Source organism: Ornithodoros turicata, chromosome 5 (genome assembly GCF_037126465.1).
Source record: "Ornithodoros turicata isolate Travis chromosome 5, ASM3712646v1, whole genome shotgun sequence".
NCBI lineage: Eukaryota > Metazoa > Arthropoda > Arachnida > Ixodida > Argasidae > Ornithodoros > Ornithodoros turicata.
This window is the reverse complement of record NC_088205.1, coordinates 28,919,687-28,939,918: the sequence shown is the minus strand read 5'-3', so window position 1 is coordinate 28,939,918 and position 20,232 is coordinate 28,919,687. Positions and strand designations below refer to the sequence as shown.

Here is a 20,232-nt window from a genome sequence, read left to right as displayed (position 1 = left end):
GGTTTATACACTTATGTCACTGCTCTCCCCCTTTCCCGGCTCTTCGCGATGCAACAAGCTTTCTATTTCACAGTTGGTATATAATCAGAATGAATCAGCTGGACTAGAAAACATACCATGCTTATGCTTTCTAGTCCAGCTGTTCTGCCGCCCAAATTTTGGAAGATAGCTGCAGCAGAACCAGCAATCCCAAACGGGGTCAAGTCCGGGCCACTCCGCGGCGGCCCTCCTGGGCCGCCGCCCAGGATGCGGCGGCGCTCCTGGTGCTGGGCGGTCACTATGTGCGGCGGCGGCCCTCGGCGCCGCAAATCTGCGGCGGCCCTCCTGGTGCTGGGGGTCACTATGTGTTAGAATGTGAGGTGCCCTTTTATGCTGACATGGCATGCCGAGACTGGGAGGTAACCCGGTTTCGCATCCCGGAGGACGCTGTGCTGTCTGAGGCTGGGCTTTGCTCGTACACTGTAAGACAAATGTCAGCACAGTTGCCTATGAAGTCTGTCCAGAACGCCCCCCCCCCCGCGCCCCGCCTCGCCCCGCCCCGCCCCGCCCCGCTCGGGCAGCATGTGCCGCCAGACAAGCAGGCAGATCGCTCGGCAGTATCCACCACATTTTATGCTACGCATACAGTGTATACCGTCGTATTTTGATACAGCATTCAGGGTTACCCCCGTAATCTCACTAATCTATCTCATTTCTAGCAAGACATCGTCTCGCTGTTATCAGGTATCATGATACATGCCGAGTGCCGCTGCTATTTTCATATTCGTTCTTAAGGGAAAGTTTTGTGTGTCCGCTGCAAACGAAGCTGCTCCATAAATTAGTTTTTTTCTTCAGAAATTCCATCACCAGTATTGTTGTCTGACTACCCGCACTTTCACGCGTTCAGCTGGTGAATATTCGGGGAACAAGGACGCTGTAATGTTTATTTTATTGAAGTTTTTATCTTGTCGTTCTTACTTCCAACTCTAGCGACGCCCGTCCATTGCTTGCTATTGAATACTGGGATTCAACAAACCAGTTATATATAAAGAAATTTTATTGGCCTTATTTGATTGTGTGTACAATAAAAAAAGCCCGAGATGTACACATACAGGCTGTACGGGCCAAAACAATGAGTGGGTTCCCCAAACACACTTCCTTCGGTTCTTGCATGGAGTCTCATTTCTTGCAAATAGCGATCAACAAGCAGTATGATGTGACTGTGAAGAGCAGGCACATTATCACCGAACTTCTTTCCACTTGTACGTACACCAGTCAAGGGGTTCAGAACAAGATGAATAGAAAAGCAAACGAAACGACGGGTGGCTTAGATAATGTCGCATGCTTAGATGTAATTTTTATCGCATCAAATACAATGCGGTTTAGTACATATGATCGCGGTATTTGATGAGGCAATCGTCTCTAAAGCACTGTGCGGTCCAACGTTTGTCACCCGGTCAGTGTCCGAAGCGACGAGGGTTTCTCTGACCCCTGATTAAACTGTCGAAAACTGTTTATCCGCACACTTGGTGCGCTTCCCTACTTATCCCGGCCACTTACCGCCCTAATAAAACGCGAAAGAATACGCATCACAAACTCTAACCAGGTTCGATAATTCTTGCAATGCGCACGGGTCCGACGCTGTGCTCTAACCTGTGAATCACTGAGAGAAACGGTTTCTGAAAACTGTGTGAAATTAGAAAATATAACATCCAACGATTTGTTGCTGCTGATTTCTCTATTGAAACCATGCTCTCTCGGGTCATACTGTGAGGTCCTTCAGTGGCCCTTCTCTTGCCTTCGCGCCTTCGATACACAATCCTGGCATACTTGTGCCTGGACGCGGTCCTTATGCGATAGCCGATTTCGAATGCGATGAAACAAGCACAGTTAAATTGCAAGGAATAGCCATTGCACATCGTCTAACCAAGTCTACGCGTACTTTACAATCAGTGATTTATGGAGGCCACCTTACTAAAACCCTCAATTGCTTGGCGTCAGGTTGTGGATTCGATTCTGGCTGAGGAGGCTATCAGCGTTTCGGCGGGGTACAAGTTGTACAAGTTGCTTATAGATTGTGCACGCGCAGCGAGCGAACGCCCAACGCATTGCCAATGCTACTGGAAGGGTTCCCCGAAGCGCAAAGATCCCTCAAGTCTGAGCGAGAATACTGCGATATGCACAGACCGACCACTGTTGAATCGCTTATGATCATTGTTGTAAGCAACAAATTATCAATTGCGAGAGATTAGAAGAATGAGAGATAACCTCAGCAAGCAACGACCTTGCACTGAGCTCGTAATGCCCTTGATAAACCATCCATCGACACTGTTCCGTTTCTCGGCCGGCGCGGTGCGAAGCTCTGCATTTCACGGAAAGGGCATGTGATACGAAACAGAAGAGTACCTCGGATCCCCACAAAAATCCTTCCGCAAGGCGCGCAGCGAGCTTCAGCGCATCCATGTAAACAATCGCACGTGGTCGGGTGCCATGGCCGCGCCCAAGCGTTTCCATGCATTGGATAGGCCGGTAAGCACACCAGTCATTCTAGCTCACCATACCTAAAGTACGAGTACCCTTGGCAGTAATGTTAGCGATATGCAGATTCCACGATAGATTAGATTGTAAAGTGACGCCTAAGTATTTGTAAGATGTATTAGAGGGGATAATAGCAGTGTCGAATCGGTACATATGAGGAAATTTCGGTTTGCTTCTGCAAAATGGGACGAACAGCATTTATCTATGTTTAGTGGCATGAGCCATTTCTTACACCACTGATGTATTATTAAAATATCTTGTTGGAGGTTAGTGAGGTCATTAGTAGTGGTTATGCGTCTATAAACTACACAATCGTCAGCAAACAACCTTATATTTGAAGTGATGTGAGACGGGAGGTCGTTAATGTACATCATAAAGAGTAGTGGACCAAAAACAGTGCCTTGCGGAATGCCTGACGCAACGTTGACGAAACCGGAAGTGTGGCTATTAGCTGCGACTGACTGAGAGCGTAGTGAGAAATTTGGAAATCCAGGTTAGGATGAACGGGTCAAAGGACATGCATTGGAGTTTTAGTAACAGCCGATTGTGAGGAACACAGTCGAAGGCGCGAGAAAAATCTAAAAAGATAGCGTCAGTCTGATAGTCTTTGTCAAGGTTATCATGTAGGTCATGTACAAACTGCGCAAGTTGTGTTTCGCATGAATGAATGAATGAAATGAATTTCCGTGAAAACAGCTCGTTAAAACTTTAATCAGTTAGTTTCCGTATTAGTCGTCCAGTAGTTACATTCGCCTTCCCACAGGATGTCTACCTGCACTCTTAGAAATGAACTTCACAGCATAGCGCGCTCCTAGCCAACCATCATATCGAATGATATCTTTATCTGCCCTGATTGGTTGAAAACTGGAGGCGCACGTCTTTTTTGTGACAATATGAACAGCATAAGTGTCACAAAAAAGGCGTATGCCTCCCGTTTTCAACAAATTAGGGCAGATAATATTAGTGATGTCACGAACATGGCAAAGTTCGAGTTCGCAAAAGTTCGAAACTTTCGAACTTTTCTCAGGAAAATTCGCGAAAGTTCGCAAAAATTCGACTTCACTGCGCATGCGCTCGCGTCACCTGCCCGGAAACGTAAACCACGTAAACAGTCCAACGTACGCCACTCAAGGCTTAATTAGGCTTAATCACACTAGACAATATGTCCTCCTGTACGGTATGTTCGATAAATCAGTTAGCTTTCCTTCGATTTGTACTTTTCTAGCAACAGAAACTTACCTGCGCCTACCACGGTACCGCCTAGCGTTCCTGGTGATTCCATCTCAACTCAGGCAAGGTGGTCCGGACACCATCAGTGATTTTTATTGCAAAATATTTGCTGTAGCATGACTCACATTGAGAATGGAACAGCAAGTATTTTCCCTCTAGTTTCCGTAGTTCCCGAGAAAAAGATCCGAAATAATATGGCAGGTCCGACACGCTTTCAGGCATAGCGATTTTGGCGTTCAATATCTTTCCAACGAACGCGTTCACGGCTTTGAATTTTTTTCCTCGCACTGTCAGCTACTTTGAATTTCTAGTGCTCGGGTTTTAGTTCCGGCGGGGATTTTGTTATTTTGCAGCTAAAAATACGCAAAGTTGGTGGCGACGACGAAATCGCTCATATCCTTGCGGCTAATGGGGCACTTGTGTACATGCCAGTGGAAGGAGAAAGGATATCGCCGTGTAGCGGAGACTGAGCTCTATAGTTTGATAACATTACATTACTATTTCTGTTGCGGTACAGGCATAGTTTTTGTTGGGTCTGTGGTTATCGATAACCACACTATATGAACGCAATATGAAGTCCTCCACGGATCCGTGGCACGGGGCAGAACGCGGCAATGTGTTGTTTAGAAAGGCGGAGCAAGCAATTAAATAACTTTATTGCTTGTTGTCCCTGAGGTACTTCTTTTTCACTCCATGTCCTATACGTTTCGAACATGCGAGAAGGAAACAAAACAACGATCGAGGAAAACAAAAGATTCCAGAAAACCAAGCCAAAAACACATGAGCAGTGCCACGTCTACAAGGGACCAGTGCACCACACACGGAGAATGGGCTCATCAAGATTGTATAGGGGATCATGACGTTCACTTTGCTTGCTTCCATTGCAAGAACTATAGCTGGCACGGTTCACTTTGCCAGGTTGTCTAATCTTACTCCGATGGTCGGAGCAAAGTGAGACGATTAGGACTTCTGAATTTCACGGAATATTTTTGCGTTAAATATATACCTCTGTCACACGACAAATTGTATGTCATTCCCTGCTAATGACATTCGCACTGAATGACATTAGCTCCGCGTCACACGGTGAAACCAAACGGCAATACATGCGCCCAATTTCACCAACGCCGATTAACATTGAACCGAGATCAACAGTTCCTTAACCTGAATTTAACGCTTAACTCTGCTTCACTGAAGGGAGTTATTGTCACTGAAGCATTCATCACGTCATCAACCAACGTTTGAAAACAAATATTTGAGTGTTAACTTCAAATTTTAGCAACCCTTGATCTCGGTTCAAAGTTAACAAGCGTCGCTAAAATCGGGCCTATGGCCTGCTGTTCTTTCCCTGGCGCCCCCTCAAAATCACCCTACTGTGAAAACAGTTCTTTGGAACAACCAGCAACCGATGTTCTCAAGACGAAGAATTTGCTCGCAAGGGGACAATGGCACAAAGCATCCACGCAATGCAAAGGCTGCATCACCGAAGGCGACACTACATCGGAAACAACTTCCTATCTCATTCAACAGCGCAACATGGGTTATCGCATTGCCAACAGCCACGGAAGAGCTATCTGGACGAGATATCAAAGCACCATGGCCGCTTTAGAGTGAACCACATTCCATGCATTCCGTCTTACCTGAAACCCGGTTAGTGAAGTGTCGAACGATAAATCGGAGGTAATTCAATGAAATTGCATGCGGAAATCACTAGCCTGACCTTGATTGTGAGTGCAGTTGCGTTCTTCGATGACGAGCATTAGTAACCGACTTGCGTAAACTTACTTGCTTCCTTACTTATTTCCGGGCAGCACCGAAAGCTTAAAATTGCAACTTGAAAGGCTTTGTTCGGCAGGTTTCCCTAGCACAAAGATCCAAACTATTCCTAAACGCCTCCTCTTCTCCAAATAGCCAACATCTGATCGCCCAGGCAAAGGGCAACGCGTCGCGAGCATGCCCTATTCACATGGTTTTGCCCCGGTAAAGAAAAGGGCTGCCGCCTCCGGGTTGGAGGTTGTCTTTCGGTACCCGTACAAACTTTCAAGAATATTCTCGACTGTAAACGACACAGCAAAGGTTAACAAGTGCACGGTAAAACGTCGCAAAAAGTTTGTTGACTGTACAAAAGAACGTCGTCTATTCCTTCCCCTTGAAGTGTGGCAAACAATATATAGGTCAGACATCACAATGCCTCAACATTCAACTTCGCCAGCGCAAAAACAAGGTTGAATATCTTTCCAGTGATATGTACCTTTGTCTGAAAGCACGCTTCAGTTCCTGACCTGACTGCCAATCAAACATTGACCGCGAAAGTGTCAGGTAGAGAAGGTAAGAAACTACATTAGCCTGGCAATGTCAGTTCGGCATGTGAACAACAACTTTATTTGTGTGATGATGTGTGGGGAGTTCCATCGCCAGGGCTGATACTCTACGTCATTGCTGGCGGCAATGGGTGAAATGGAATAGTGAACTGCCTTACAGTCAGTACGGAAGTCCTACGGTGTCTGAGAAGTGCTTTGAGGGCAGAGCGGTGGTGTCTTCTTTACCGTTTCTTGCTGTTACGAACATTGTTTGGGGCTGACAATATAGCGTGATAAAAAAGGTCTCATAGATTAACCTTTATTGTATCAAATCATGTTCTTTAACTACAAAATAACAATCGTTTCGCATTTTCCGGTATATGTAACACACCCTGGAGAAATAGCCTAATCTAGAAAATCGCATGAAAAGGCGCATCGATGCTTAACGGCCACCCTAGGGCGAAAATACCACCCATAACAGTGCACGAAAACAGTAAATTCTATACCGCCGTTAGTGCTCATAGTAATGAAATCTCGTAGCGTCGATTGTAAGTGCTTTCGGATTTGCTTACACTTATCACGGACGCAATATTTATGCTATGTGGAACCTCCCGTTACGGACACCTTTCCTAGACGAACACTACCCTTCTGCGGATAGCAGACTCAATGCTCTTATTTTAACCTCCGATGTATGTACCTCCCCCCCCCCCCCTTAAGTGGACAAGAAGCCTTGTCTCGCGGATATACGTACTTGAGTGGTTTCACGGTAATGCGCTTGCAATGTCACAGTCATTTAGAGACCGCAAGACAACACAGTCCAGGTCGTGGATAATTTGCGCGAGGAATACACTTGGCCTAAGTAGCGAAAAACGTTAATCGCCAACTTTGCTTCCGGTACAACGAGGACGTTCAGTAACAGAATAACGGCGCATCCGTGTATGAGCCCCCTGGAGGCCAGACACCAAGGTCGCAACCAGTCGTGAAACAGGATCGTCAAGGACGACACGAGGACATTCAGTCTACCGTCCACTACGCAATAGTTTTCTGAAAAGCAATGTGAAACCGGTAGGTGTCGTGGAGCGTTGCAGGGGGCGAACCGGCGTGGACTATCGTCCATTTATTATTACTTGTGGCTCATGAAAAGCTCGAGAATATTGATAGAACATGAACGGCAAAAAGAGCACAGACAGGTGCTCTACGTACCGCCTTGGTGGGAAGAGTCGCAAATGGAGGCCAGGACACGGAAGCCGCAAGATTAAAGTTCCGTTCCCATTGCGGAAGTGAAACGCAGAAGTGGCTTCAGTGACCATCCTCAGCTTACACAGCTGGGGTAACACGCACCGCTCCACCCATACGTGAGAAACAGTGCCCTCATTGAAGGGGGTATCGTTATCTCGCACGTGCGAGTACGCACAGAGTATTTGTGTTCACAATACTCGCCCTGCTTCTCATTACCCAGCTTCCACGAATACTACAAAGCGGTCATAATATTACGAAGACATGTAGCTATCCGCAGGTATGTACTGACTCAAAACACAGCTTTATTCGAGGGCACTTTGTACAGCAACCCGGCAAGCGGGTAGGCGGCGGGGGGAAGGCGGCGCGCGGCGCGGAGCGGAACGGGCCAGCAGACACCCGAAAGAACGACGGGCAGAGGCAAAGTTCATAGGTTTGGTGAGACACATGTCTACTTGCGGAAGGCAAAGTAGTCTCCCGTAGGGTCTTCCAACCATGGGTAATTCTGAGGGCACTCGACGCAGGTGTGAAGACGAATCGTCTCCCCAGGAAGCTCCCGAGTGGTGAGAGGACAGGCGTTGGGCAAGCTGCAGAGTGGCTGGCCCTTGACATCACACTTCTCCTTCCAGAAGGAGAAGTCACGAATGGATGACAGCTCTGTAGGTTGCTGCATCCATTGAAGCACCTGCGTCATGGTGACGAAGAACACGTCGTTCTTGTCCAGTGTCTCGTCAATCCACTGGGTGAAAGCATCCAGGTATTCTGGATTCAGCTTCAACCAACCAGCGTGGAAATAGAGACCAAGTGGAGCTCTGTTAGTCTTGTAATGCCTGTCGAGGTTGTGGTTTAGGAAGTTGTAGAACTGTTCTCCTGAGATGATATTGCTACAACTGTCAACCATAGCGCAACCGGCCAATTCTTCGTCGAAGGTGGGGTCATCTCTACGGTCGAGCTCGTTCATCACCATTTCCCAGACAGCGTGGGACCTGCTAGGACAATTCTGGCCGTTGCCGTGGCATTTGTGGGGCATACGGAAGTAGAGAGTGTAGGGCCACAGGGGAGGGTTGCTAAGAGGAGCGGCTATGGTGGAGTCGTATAAGAAAGCTTGCTCTTCCATCATAAAGAATTGGTTGTTGCCACCAACACGGAGGTAGGGAGCACGTACACCAACGATGGAGTTATCGGTGATGTTCGCAAAACGCTCCATAATAAGACGAACGCCAGCCATTTCCTTTGCCCAGGTTTCGGAGCTGGCCTCAGTCCAGTACTTCTCTACGTGCTTGTGCCTGCGAAAAAACAGTACCCATTGAACTTTGCACTGTAATCGTAGGCTCCTGGCACGTTCAGATTTTCTGTTAGCTCTTGCCACGCACATGGCGCTCTTATCGTTATGCATTGGGGGGGGGGGGGGGGTCGCTTACACACAGAAAAAAGGCGGCCTGGCTTCCGGGAAGGGCGGCAAGTTGCCCAAGTCATGCATTGGGTCGAAGAAAAACTTGCCATTTACGAGAGCCCTGGCTCTCGGACATGCTACGCTAACATTCCAACAGTGATCTGTACTCCCTGCGACGTACTGCCGCGATTTCCTCAAGACTATGGCAGGAAAGGGTTAGAAAGGAATAGGAGAACTATCGCACGACTTACGTGATGGAATGGGCGGCCATTTCGTGTCCTCTTCGGTGAAGTTCCTGGACAGCAGAGTAGTTGGTGTACTTGTGGGACACGAAGAATGTGGCTTTGATTTGACATCCGTTGGGGTTGTTACGTCCTTCTTTGAAAATCTTATCGTAGACGTCGATGTTGTTGTTGTTGATAGCGTCATCGAAAGTGATGGTCACCATCTGTGGGACAGTGTTTGGCTCAAGGCGCCCAGGAATCTGTGTGCCGTCAGCGGAACAGAAACAGTCAGGAAGCACACACTGGTTTTGGTCACATGGTGGGGCACGGTTAGGATCCTTGTCGACGGCTGCAAGAGAACAAAATGATTAACATGATGGTGCTGAGTGCTGAGTTTCAATGCAACGTCTGGCACAGAGCCACAACTGCAACTATTATCAGTGCGTTTATACTGCTCGTACTTTGGATATCGAAGGCTAGACTGTGGTGACAGGATAAAGGTAGCAGTTAAGAATATTTATGAGGGGGTCTCCGTTGAGTTCGAATCTCGCTGCTAGAATAGGAGGCTATCTGTCCAACCTCTGATGCATGATGTAGCGTTGCTGTGAGTTTCCAAATCTTTTGGCACCAAGAAGCAGGCGCATGCCATGTACTACTGAGTTACTACGCCTTTGTTCCTGTTACAGGTACACGCTGTAGGATCATTTGCCCTCCCGTTATACCATCATGTATACCTTAACGTCGCCACCTAGAACTTCATAAAGGTATCAAACGAAAAGAACATGTTGTCGCTTTAATAACTGCATAAGTGTCACAAAAAGGCCTACGCCCCTTGCTTTCCACAACTCAGAAGTGATAATGGTACCATTCCGTGCAATGATTTGTGTTCAGCGTGCATGTGTTGAAATTGTGTTTTAAGCCCTGCGGCACGTGCAGCGTGTCGCTACACTATAGGCTGACACACCTTACGTGTAAATCTGCTCTAATTACCTGTTACTATGTATTACCTGTTTTAAGAGTGTATTCCTTGATCAGGATTCAGTTAATCCAGGATTCTGTTTGTATCCAAGTACCCACAGACACGCATGCATGATCTACCTCGAGCATCGTTTATTTCTAAGCTCTTAATGTGGTGCTATAGTTGATGTGGGTACTACAGCAGATAAATAACTCAACATTGACATTCCATGGGACATTCGCCCTCTCAAAATAAAGTTGTTGTTATCAATGTGCTACTCATGCTGAGGAGTGACAATTAGCCCACGGAGTCAGTTCGCACCGTATTCATCGAACACATCATCTTTGGAGATTTCTTCTAGTTTCGTACCTTATTTTTGTTGGAGGTGGCTTGTGAACCAGATCCAGATTTCACTTTCTGAAATGAAACTGGCTGCCCCGCTGTCGCGTGTCCCTAATCTGTCGTAAAGCTCTAGGACTGAGTAGCCAGGAGCAGACAGCTGCGATAAGTTAGAACGGCAACTGTTCCTTTGTGGCTCGTGACATTTCCCTTACGAATTCGTGTGTTCCTACTTGTTTTTAATTCTGGTCTATAAATTCGTCCGTCCCTTCACCTTGTTCGCGGCAGTAGAACGAATACGTCACCTGCGTAGATGAATGCATAACCTTCGGCATCATCAGTTAGCATACCGTCTACCGTTGTGCTACATCGGATGTGGTAATTTCACCAATAATCCTGTCGTTTACCGTGGCGGTAGCATGGTCGGCCTTCCATTTTGATACCAATACACTTGGCATTTACCGTAGTACAGGGAGCATCCCAATGAAGACTACTGAGGGATGCTCGCATGTTTTCTGTGGTGGGTAGATCTCGGGGACTACCCTAATCCCACAGCAAGAGAAATAGCACACCCCTGAGTCTCCTGTGCCACCATCATCTCTCTCCTTCCTCTTTCACCCTCCCCTCTTCTCCCCCAGCTGAGTGCACCGAGCCGCCACTCTAGAGCAGGCTGACCGCACCTTACCCCAACATCACCCCCCACCACATCTACCGTTGTGAGCAGGGGCGCGCGATACTCCGCGAAGGTAAACTTCGCCAATACATTCGCGATATGTTCGCCATTTGTTTGGCGCCAATACTTCTCCGTTTGTTGTTGTTGTTGAAGACAACACACACTTTGCCAATCCTCCTGGCAGTCACCGTGGTACAAGAAGCTTTCCCAATGAAGACCACTGGCGGATATCTCATGTTTTATCCGCGGCAACCCGATCCCAGAGCAAAAGGGACTGCACACCGCTTCATCTGCTGTACCACCATCATCTTACCCCCTCTTTCGCCCTTCGCTCTTCCCTCTCCACTGTGTGCACCGAGCTGCCACCCCTGACCAGGTTTACGACCTTCCCAAAACATCACTTCCCCCCCCCCCCTGTTACGGTTGTGTTTGTACTGACCCTCCTTCAAGAACACTGTGGTGAAAAGTGTAATCGATTATTGATAAGAGTTAAAATTACACACCATCACTATAGACTCATCTGCGATATGAGACGGACCGAAAGGAGTAATTGTGATTCACTTACTACAGGCATTCTCATCGGATCCGTCACTGCAGTCAGCGTTGCCGTTGCAGAACATTTCCTTGGCGATACAGTCTCCGTTACCACAAGCCAGCTTGCCGGACTCACACAGCGGCTCGTCGGTGGCCAGCAAGGGAGCGACCAGTCGTGGCTCTGGAAACGTGCCGGAGTTAAAGAAGAAAGCGTCGCTGGTGGATGAACTCCATAATGAAGAAGATCTCAGCTCGGGGCGAAAGACACACACACACAAAAAAAAACAGACACGACACAGACCGCCCAAAATAGGTATGTGTCGTGTCTGTTCTTGTTCTTTTCTTTTTTCGTCCATAGCTCAGGCTTTCTTCATTATGGCGTTGCTGAGTAATATACGGTACAGCAATAGGTCACGAACATAAATGATACAGTCACATTTCAAAGGAAGAGAAAATAGCACGTAAAGAAATTTGCGTACTTTCGAGCTGTTCACAGTTCTTCACATTGGACTTCCAGTCACAGGTCTGCTTTTCAATGTCGAAAGCGAGACCTGATGGACATCTCAGTGCAAGGAGACCCTGGACGGAGCAACGAACGACATCCCTGCAATCCTCGTCAGCTGTCAGACGGAAGTACTCAGACGGAGAACGTCCTTTGCAGAGTTCAGCATCGTTCTCAATGTCGGTGGATATTTGTCTCTTGACGATGGAAACGCCGTACGCCCCTGAAACAAACAACCATTTAATAATGCCTTCGGTGCCAACTGTGCACTGGAATGCGCTGCAGAATGCACGAAATGGATTTCACTCCGGCGATGAACGATAGCGATTTTATGTTGAAGGATTTCGTGTGAATCACAGGTGTTCCGGCCTTTGTGTTTACTTTCCCACTTCTCAAATAAATAACTAGAAGAACGTGCTTGTCTATGCGATTCACAGTGGTTTCCAATACAGGCCAGTTCAAATCGGGTACGGATAAACTTTGTTCTGGTACTGCAGGTCCTGAATTCGCGCAGGCAAACCAAACAGTCACTTGTCACTGTTATACTCATTTAAAGGTGCCGTAAAGCAGCGGACAGGCAGTTTATGTTGACGGCGTAGGTTAACAGCATGTTGCTTGTAAACACAGCACAACAAGTTGTACATGCTGCAAAGAGACACTTAATATTCTGTATTTGTTAGCAGAATTGCCATAAAACGGCCCCGTGCGACGTCTGGTGGGAAATAATCCCCGATTCGTCAAGCAACAGTGATTTATCTTGCCGATTGATTTGCTGCTCCTGATGGCTACGAAGCCGGAACGTAGCCAACTTATTTCATTTTAGACCCAGTGTCGTTCACATATCATATAGTTGTGCAGCCGTACTTGACGGGCAATGTGCAGTTCGTGACCACTTCGACACAGTATGCTCGTAATTTTCAATTTAAATTTTGTAAATTGTACCGTAAGACTACTGAGGGATCAGCTATCGAATAGATAGATTTTCTGAGATTGCACCTCTACTGCTCGCACTGTGCATCTAATTAGCAACTCCGTTGTCTGAGTACACTTCTTTTACTTCTACTCTTCTAACTCTTCAAGCTCCTAGAAGCTTCTACCGCTGTAAGGAAAAAAATAATTGACGCTCCCAGACTTGTAACGGAGACGAACAGAACGTATTCCATCCATCATTCGTCTTCATATCACCGATTTCCGTTTACATCTGCATACATGACAATATGAAATGCAAGTCCCAAGTAGCGTACTATTTGTAGCATAAGTGTCTTTTTTTTTTTTCTTTTCTCTGTCTCAGCTACTGATCACTTCCAGTGGCCATGCCTGTAGTGCTTTTCGCGGCTCATGCGTTCGTGGCCTCATTTCAACGTTGTACGAGCACATTTCCTAAATCCCTTCCTGGTTCGTGTATTCAGCGAGAGTTGTATTACGACCGTTATCCTTCACAGCGAATTTCACTCGCTACCTGTTTCATTCCGTTGAACACAACGCTATAGAGGGCCCGATATCATTTAAGACCAAGATATCAGCTAGATACAGAATGAGTTCAATAAAGTAAAATCGCGCAATTTAACAATTCTGAATGCTGATCTGATAATTCGTGACTCTACAACACGTGACAACTATTATCATGACCCACGCCAAGGTGGTAGGCTGGCCCCACTGGGGAACTTTAATTTGGTCTGAAGGCTGAAGGCGCGAAGGACTACGTGTTCCAACAGCTTGTCCGTGTGCCTCCAAGCTGCATGCTTGTGTTTTCGGCCGGGACCGAAGCCAAAATATTTGGGTCAGAAAGCGAACCAAAAGCTAACCTGAGGCTTGTACTCTGGATGATTATGTGACTTCACGATGTAACTACATTCAACGCAATGTAGTTGTTTGAGGATCTGTATTGGACGTCAACACTAGTACACTATTACGCTATTTAGAATCCATTAAGATGAGAAATGCACCAGCTACTTTGTACATGTACATATGACTGCATGACTGTGGCTATGTACATGTGATGGGGTTTCGACAATGTCCCAGTTCTAATGCAACGGATCAACGGATCAGCGGATGAATCAGCTCCAAGACCTAAAAGCTGTGGTCGGCTCAGCTCTGATGCGGCATTCCTTTCCGTCCTTTTTGCACAAGTGGAGCACAACCCTAGTGTCGTGGCTCAGTTTTATGTGCGAATGCGTATTTTGAGCGTAAATGAAGTCCGACGTAGTTATGGTCTGGATTAGGGTTAGGTCCTAGGGACTAGGGTTGACCTAGGGTTAGTTAGGGTCAGGTTTACAAACATGAAATACACGCAAACTATGTAGAGAAGCGCATGAAAACACGTACGCCGAAGTTAAATCTGGCGCAGTGAAATTCAGAGCTGTCCCGATGCAAATTTCCGCCTGGGGCAGGATAGGTGTGAAGCATTGCGAACCTTACTAAAAGGGTTCCGCGAATAATAGTCATTGAAGAAATTACGTCTGAAATTCATGGGCAGGATAGGTGTGAAGCATTGCGAACCTTATTAAAAGGGTTCCGCGAATAATAGTCATTGAAGAAATTACGCCTGAAATTCATGGGCAGGATAGGTGTGAAGCATTGCGAACCTTCCTAAAAGGATTCCGCGAATAATAGTCATTGAAGAAATAACGTCTGAAATTCACATATAAGCACTTCATGCTTAGTTCCCCGCGCATAACGCGTTATTTATTTTGTGACACAAACGCTCTACACCACAAGATTCTACAGAGACGTTCTTAGTGAACAAGAGTAAGCTAATGAAAAGTGAACTGGCAAAACGCTTTTCTAAGTTTTAAATTTTACAGCAAAAAAAAAAAAAGAAGAAAGCAACAGCGGTCCGGCGCCCCCTCTGGGGATTCCGCCCGGAGCGTCTGCCCGTCTCGCCCCACCCTCAGAACGCTTCCGATTAAATTATTCTATCTCACCCGTGTAAAGCTCTTATTTCTACAGGGTGGTCCACCAACCATGATAGAAATTCATAGTAAAAAACGTAGGCCCTGGAGAGACATGCGGTCAAGGGATTTTTTTCTGCCACATATTGGTAACATTTTTCTTTCATTTCAATTGACGGAAAGTTAATTTCTTGAATTGAACTCCGAAATTTCCCAAGCCAACCTAACGTTTTCTTTGCGGAAATGGTAATTTTACTCAGTATAGCACATAATCCCACTCGTAATGCAATGGCAACCGCCGAATAAATAAATTCGCCGAAACTCTGTGGAAATGAGCCCTTGGCTCTGCCTCTTTTTTGACGGCTCGTTGTTGGAGCGCAAAGCTGCGAAGAAAGGAGGTTACATTGACACGCCACACGAGGGGGAAAGGGTTACAAGCCGTCGGGTGACCTCATTTTGGATAAGATAGCTCTGATTCCCGCACTCACGGCGCGTGTTTGTTCCGTGGGTAGGCTTGTAACCCTTTCCCCCCTCGTGTGGCGTGTCAATGTAACCTCCTTTCTTCGCAGCTTTGCGCTCAAACTACGAGCCGTCAAAAAAGAGGTGGAGCTAACGGTTCATTTCCACGGATTTTCAGCGAATTTATTTCGGCAATTGTCATTGCATTACGAGTGGGGTTATGTGCTATACTGAGTAAAATGACCACGGGGAACCCATTGCCGCAAAGAAAACGTTAGGTTTCCTTGGTAAATTTCGGAGTTGAATTCAAGAAATTAACTTTCCGTCAATTGAAATGAAATAAAAATGTTACCAATATGTGGCAAATGTTACTGGCAGAAAAAAGTCCCTTGACCGCATGTCTCTCCGGGTCCTACGTTTTTTACTATGAATTTCTATCATGGTTGCTGGACCACCCTGCAGAATGCAAGTAGTGTATGGGAACAACGAACCCAATTGCAAAGAGAAGGACACGAGGAGTCACCGTTACATAGTTTACTTCCCCTTACGTAACGAGGAAGTTTGCTGATACGGTGTTTTCGTGTGTGCGCTTGTCTTTTGTTTTCCTTCTTCTTCTTTACTTCCTGTGAAATACCGATGACCTATTCTCGAAGCTAAGCACCGTACAAAAATGTCCTGCAACGGCACACGGTAGTCATAACCAGTTTTGAAAGGTACTATAATTGCTCCAGTTCGTGGGTGCATGGTTTCACTATTCGAGATTGTAGTGAAAGAGCATGTTGTAGTGAAGTAAGTTACTACGGTCACACCTGTTACATATGCTCCATGTACAGGTCGTTATGCGCATGGTGTAGACCGACGTGTAACGTGCACGCTATAGTCGTTCTAGTTATGCCTAACTCTGTGATTTGAAACTAACGTATATGTGAAGGAAAGTGAAGCCTTGGAAGTGAACCAACAAAAATTTATCCACCTAATCAAATCAAACCAAAATTTAACTTAAGGTCGTACACTCTAAAAACAGAACTTCACCGTATAGCACGCTGTGCGCCACCCATTGCCACGAATGATAGGGTTATCGCTTCTGATTCGAAGAGAGAAGGGGCGTACGCCTTTTTGTGGCAATTTGACGGCAAGCCCTATCGCCATCACCACCACCACCACCTTGTGGCAATTTGGATATATGAAAATTGCCACAAAAAGACGTACGCCCCCCTCTCTCGTCCAATCACAAGTGGTAACTCTATCATTCGTGGCAATGGTTGGCGCACAGCGTGCTCTGCGGTGAAGTTCTGTTTTTAGAGTGTATGCTATGAGAAAAATTGACGTCCTGTTGATTGCAGGGCGAATTCGGCGTAGGTTTTTCGGTGTTTATTTATTTTCGTTTTTGGCATGATTCGGTGTTTCGAGGTTGTAGTGCAATGTAGTATATATAGTTCGTTTATACAGTTACGCTGCGGCAGACTGGGATTGTGACTTGAAAAGTTTCAAATTGTAACAAGCACGCACTTTTTTCTGTTTCGTATGAGTCTGTCCACAGGGAATACAGCGTAGTCTAAAATTTCCACTAAAAAATCGCACGGAAAAGGCGGCCGTGCTTGTCTTCGTTTTCATCAGAAATAATCTATTTCTGATGAAAACGAAGACAAGCACGGCCGCCTTTTCCGTGCGATTTTTTAGTGGAAATTTAGTGGAAATAGGTCGAGCGCGCGCATGAGGCGTTTTAAATGTACATCGCAAACGAAATAAACGTCACAATCGTCCATAGCATAAGGTCAGTCCATAGCATGTAGCGGCTGCCAGAGCCTAAGGAGGTGTGTAGTTTATTTAATGAACAAAATTCGGCAATTGATGAAATGACGAAAATATCAGCTTTGCACGTTCCCGGTTATTTCGGGGCTGCAAAGTAAGTGATATGTGTTTTACGTACGTGTGTTGGATTGCAAGATAGAAAATCCAGCGAAAAGGTGAGCCCCAGGACGAGAGGCGCCGATATTTTTTTAACGGCGACTGTTCTTCTGAGCCAAAGAACTCGCCCAGAAGAAGGACAACCTCTGTTCGAAGTATGCGACTCTTGTCCTGTCTCCTCCCCTCACTTGCGTATTGTGTGATCGGTGTTTTTCTGTGAAAGCCGAACATCGAAAAATTTAACTGCTTATGTTTACCGTGTTTTTCTTTTTTTTTTTTGCCGAAACCGGATTTCAGAGTCCTATTCTTCAGATTGGGTTAAAATGATAATGATTTAGATTTAGTAAGAATTTAAGGAGTTTCAGAGTACCACAGGTTTAGATACCACATAAAGAATAAAGAAACGATATCTACGAATCCACTTCAGTCAATTTCCTACTACGTGCGCAACAAACAGTGCCTCGATTTCAACGTGACAACGGAAACCACGCCTCAGAATAGCGATGACGGGAATACTTTTCTTTAAAATTCCGTGTTAGCGAAGCGAAGCAGCTGTAGCTATGAGCGGCGCACAGACGTGGAGACATGGAGAGAGGAGAGCAGTAAGGAGTAGGGGACAGGGGGAGAGTATGCGTCCTAGGCCGACTTCAGAGGAACTGTACCGACATCCGTCTGGAAAGTCTGCTGGAAAACCTCAGACAACCCATCCAGTGGTAGGATTCGAACCCACCACCTCCCAATGTTCAGCACGACCTTGGCTACCAGGAACGAGCGGACGCTTTTGCTCACACAGCCATGACGCTTGTCTTCCACATACAGACGCACTCGTATACTCTGTGCCACCAGTGGGGCCGACTGACGACATTCAAGAACGTCGCAGAAGTGAGCAACGAAAAGGAAGGTGACAGTGGTTCATCGAATGCAATCCTCAGTTTTTGCACAAAACTACACGCTGCGGTAATTCCTACATATACTGCGTGTAATTATCCAGACTCTTCAGGCGCTTCAGACAATAGGCGTTCTAGTTATCCAGCCTCTCTGCGGTGCTGATGTCACCGCACCATTCTCCTGTCTTGTTTTCGTTGACTCATTCACAAAATGGAAGCAGGCTGCTTCATTTAACATTAGCCACTACCTGTGGAGCGGGGAATAAATGGCGATAGGAGACGTGAACGCCCCGCAGGTGAACGTCGGCTCTCCCTCGAACGGCGCCACATTAGCCCAGATTCTTGCCTTGGAACGAAACCAGTTTGCATCTCGTACGAAACGAAGAAGGAAAAAGTCATCCGACGCAAGCGAAAGCCGTGTGACTACTCTCGATGCCGTCTTACAAGAAATTGATGATTACATTGAAGGAGAGAACCGTAACCGTTCTAGACTCACCGACGCGTAAGTGTAACTTGTTGCTTGCGTACAAAACGTTCAGAAACACATAAAACCTCGTAAAGGTTCAGCGCTCATACCGTGAGATAACGCCTCATTCGAATTAGCCTCGTTTGTCCAGAAAGCCTCAGTGTCACATATAGCCAGAAGGACACAGAAAACCCAGCCAGCACTGGGCAGAACGCTAACACAAGAGCATCTTAGTAGGCGAAGCTCCCTGTTTAAATGCTGGGGGACATCCCACAGTTTCCTTCGCGGCTCGTAAACCGGTGCTTCGGAGCAACGTCATACTAATTGAGCAAGTGCACGTACATCGACATTGGGGTACAAAAGTTGCAAAGTAAGAATTGATTTGAAGGAAGTCCGTGAGGTCCAGTCAGGCATGATGTAAAAGACCTCATAAGGCAGTCGAGTGGGAGGACGACGGCCGCATAAGCGATTCCCGGAGAGGACGCGGCCTTGGAGCTGTGGTCGAGGTCGACCTCCAGATAAGCCGGATCCACCGTTATGCTGATTGCTTCAGCCACGTCGACCGCTTTGGTTGTGGATGTCGTGACGCGTCTTGAATACGGTTCATGCCGAGGTTTTTCGACTACTGAATATCAGTGTAAGTTTTCTCGTAGTGTACTCCTCTGAATGACATGGAAACCCCAGACAAAAAAAGAAAAAAAAAGCTACACATGAAGCAACACTCGAAATTTGAAAGCACTGTCAGATGCGTCGCCCACGACCTACAACGCTTGGGCTGGCAAGCTCTTTTGTCAAAGCATTAAAAGAGTTGGCGTTTTTGACTGACCGAGTGCGTTAAAAGTTATAACAAGCACTAGCTGGCGCAAGTTCCGCTGACGTTACTGAACTTTAAATATGCTTCCCCGCGATAACGACATTTTAATAAAATGAACGCATTTATACAACGACCCTTTTGGCGTTGGTATAGGCACCTCGAATATACGCGTGCGCGATAATTCTACGAAGTTTTACAGATATGCTACTAGAGTAAGTTTGAAGACGAATACTAAAGTCAGCAGCGCTTCTTGCATTTTGGGGGAAAAAGAAAGAAAATAATAAATAATGCTCGTGAACGACAGCAGGCTCGGTTCGGCGCTGAAACCCTATCGCTCAATGCACACGTGGCTCACTTGACTAGTGAACCAGCTAACGCTTTTGGAAGCCCTCAAATTTAAGATACAGTCAACCCAGGGGCCCGGGGTTATCACTCCCAATGCTTCTATTATGACGTGCGGCGACCACGAGTCTTAACCCACCTTGTATGGCGAACAGCAGGACGACGAACGGGACGAGATCCATAACTCGACGGCAGGGAGGAAACGAGAACCCGCCGATGGGGCGAGCTGTCTTTTATACAGGCCTACTTTCGGATACCCCCTCTCAACCCGCTCGCCATTTCTGGAGCAGGCGATGTCGCTCTCGCCTCCGACGATATGCCGGCCGGCAAGTTGACTCCATGGGTTACTGCTCCTGCTACTCGGTGTATCGTCATCATGTAGGGTGGAGTCCAGTTGGTGTCATGGATGGAGCTTGTCCGGAGTTTGCGCTTCGCCTTCTTTTTTTACGCTGCTGATTGCCCCATCTGAAAGACACCAAAAGAAGTAATGGTGAGTCACGGTTCTGGATTACACGTCAAACGCAAAAGAAAAAAAAAATGTAAAGGTCTCAAACTCAGGGCT

The 20,232-nt window shown here is 46.7% G+C and overlaps 1 protein-coding gene across 1 annotated transcript; it reads right to left on the bottom strand.

The window, feature by feature from the left end:
• Window positions 1-7,565: 7,565 nt before the first annotated feature.
• LOC135394276 (chitin deacetylase 1-like) lies at window positions 7,566-19,974 on the bottom strand. Its single transcript, XM_064624949.1, has 5 exons — window positions 19,810-19,974; window positions 11,881-12,126; window positions 11,433-11,582; window positions 8,925-9,246; window positions 7,566-8,566 (listed from the first exon to the last, which is right to left on the bottom strand). The coding sequence occupies exons 1-5, from the start codon at window positions 19,850-19,852 to the stop codon at window positions 7,732-7,734; spliced, it is 1,596 nt and encodes a 531-aa protein (XP_064481019.1). The 5' UTR covers window positions 19,853-19,974; the 3' UTR covers window positions 7,566-7,731.
• Between the last annotated feature and the right edge of the window lie 258 nt (window positions 19,975-20,232).

Excerpts from the sequence above, each read along its gene's own strand:
- LOC135394276 (XM_064624949.1), bottom strand. The coding sequence starts at position 19,852 with ATGGATCTCGTCCCGTTCGTCGTCCTGCTGTTCGCCATACAAG. Across the intron at positions 12,127-19,809 it reads CCTGCTGTTCGCCATACAAG|GGGCGTACGGCGTTTCCATC; the intron begins GTGGGTTAAGAC and ends TGTTTGTTTCAG. Across the intron at positions 8,567-8,924 it reads ATGGCCGCCCATTCCATCAC|GCACAAGCACGTAGAGAAGT; the intron begins GTAAGTCGTGCG and ends GTTTTTTCGCAG.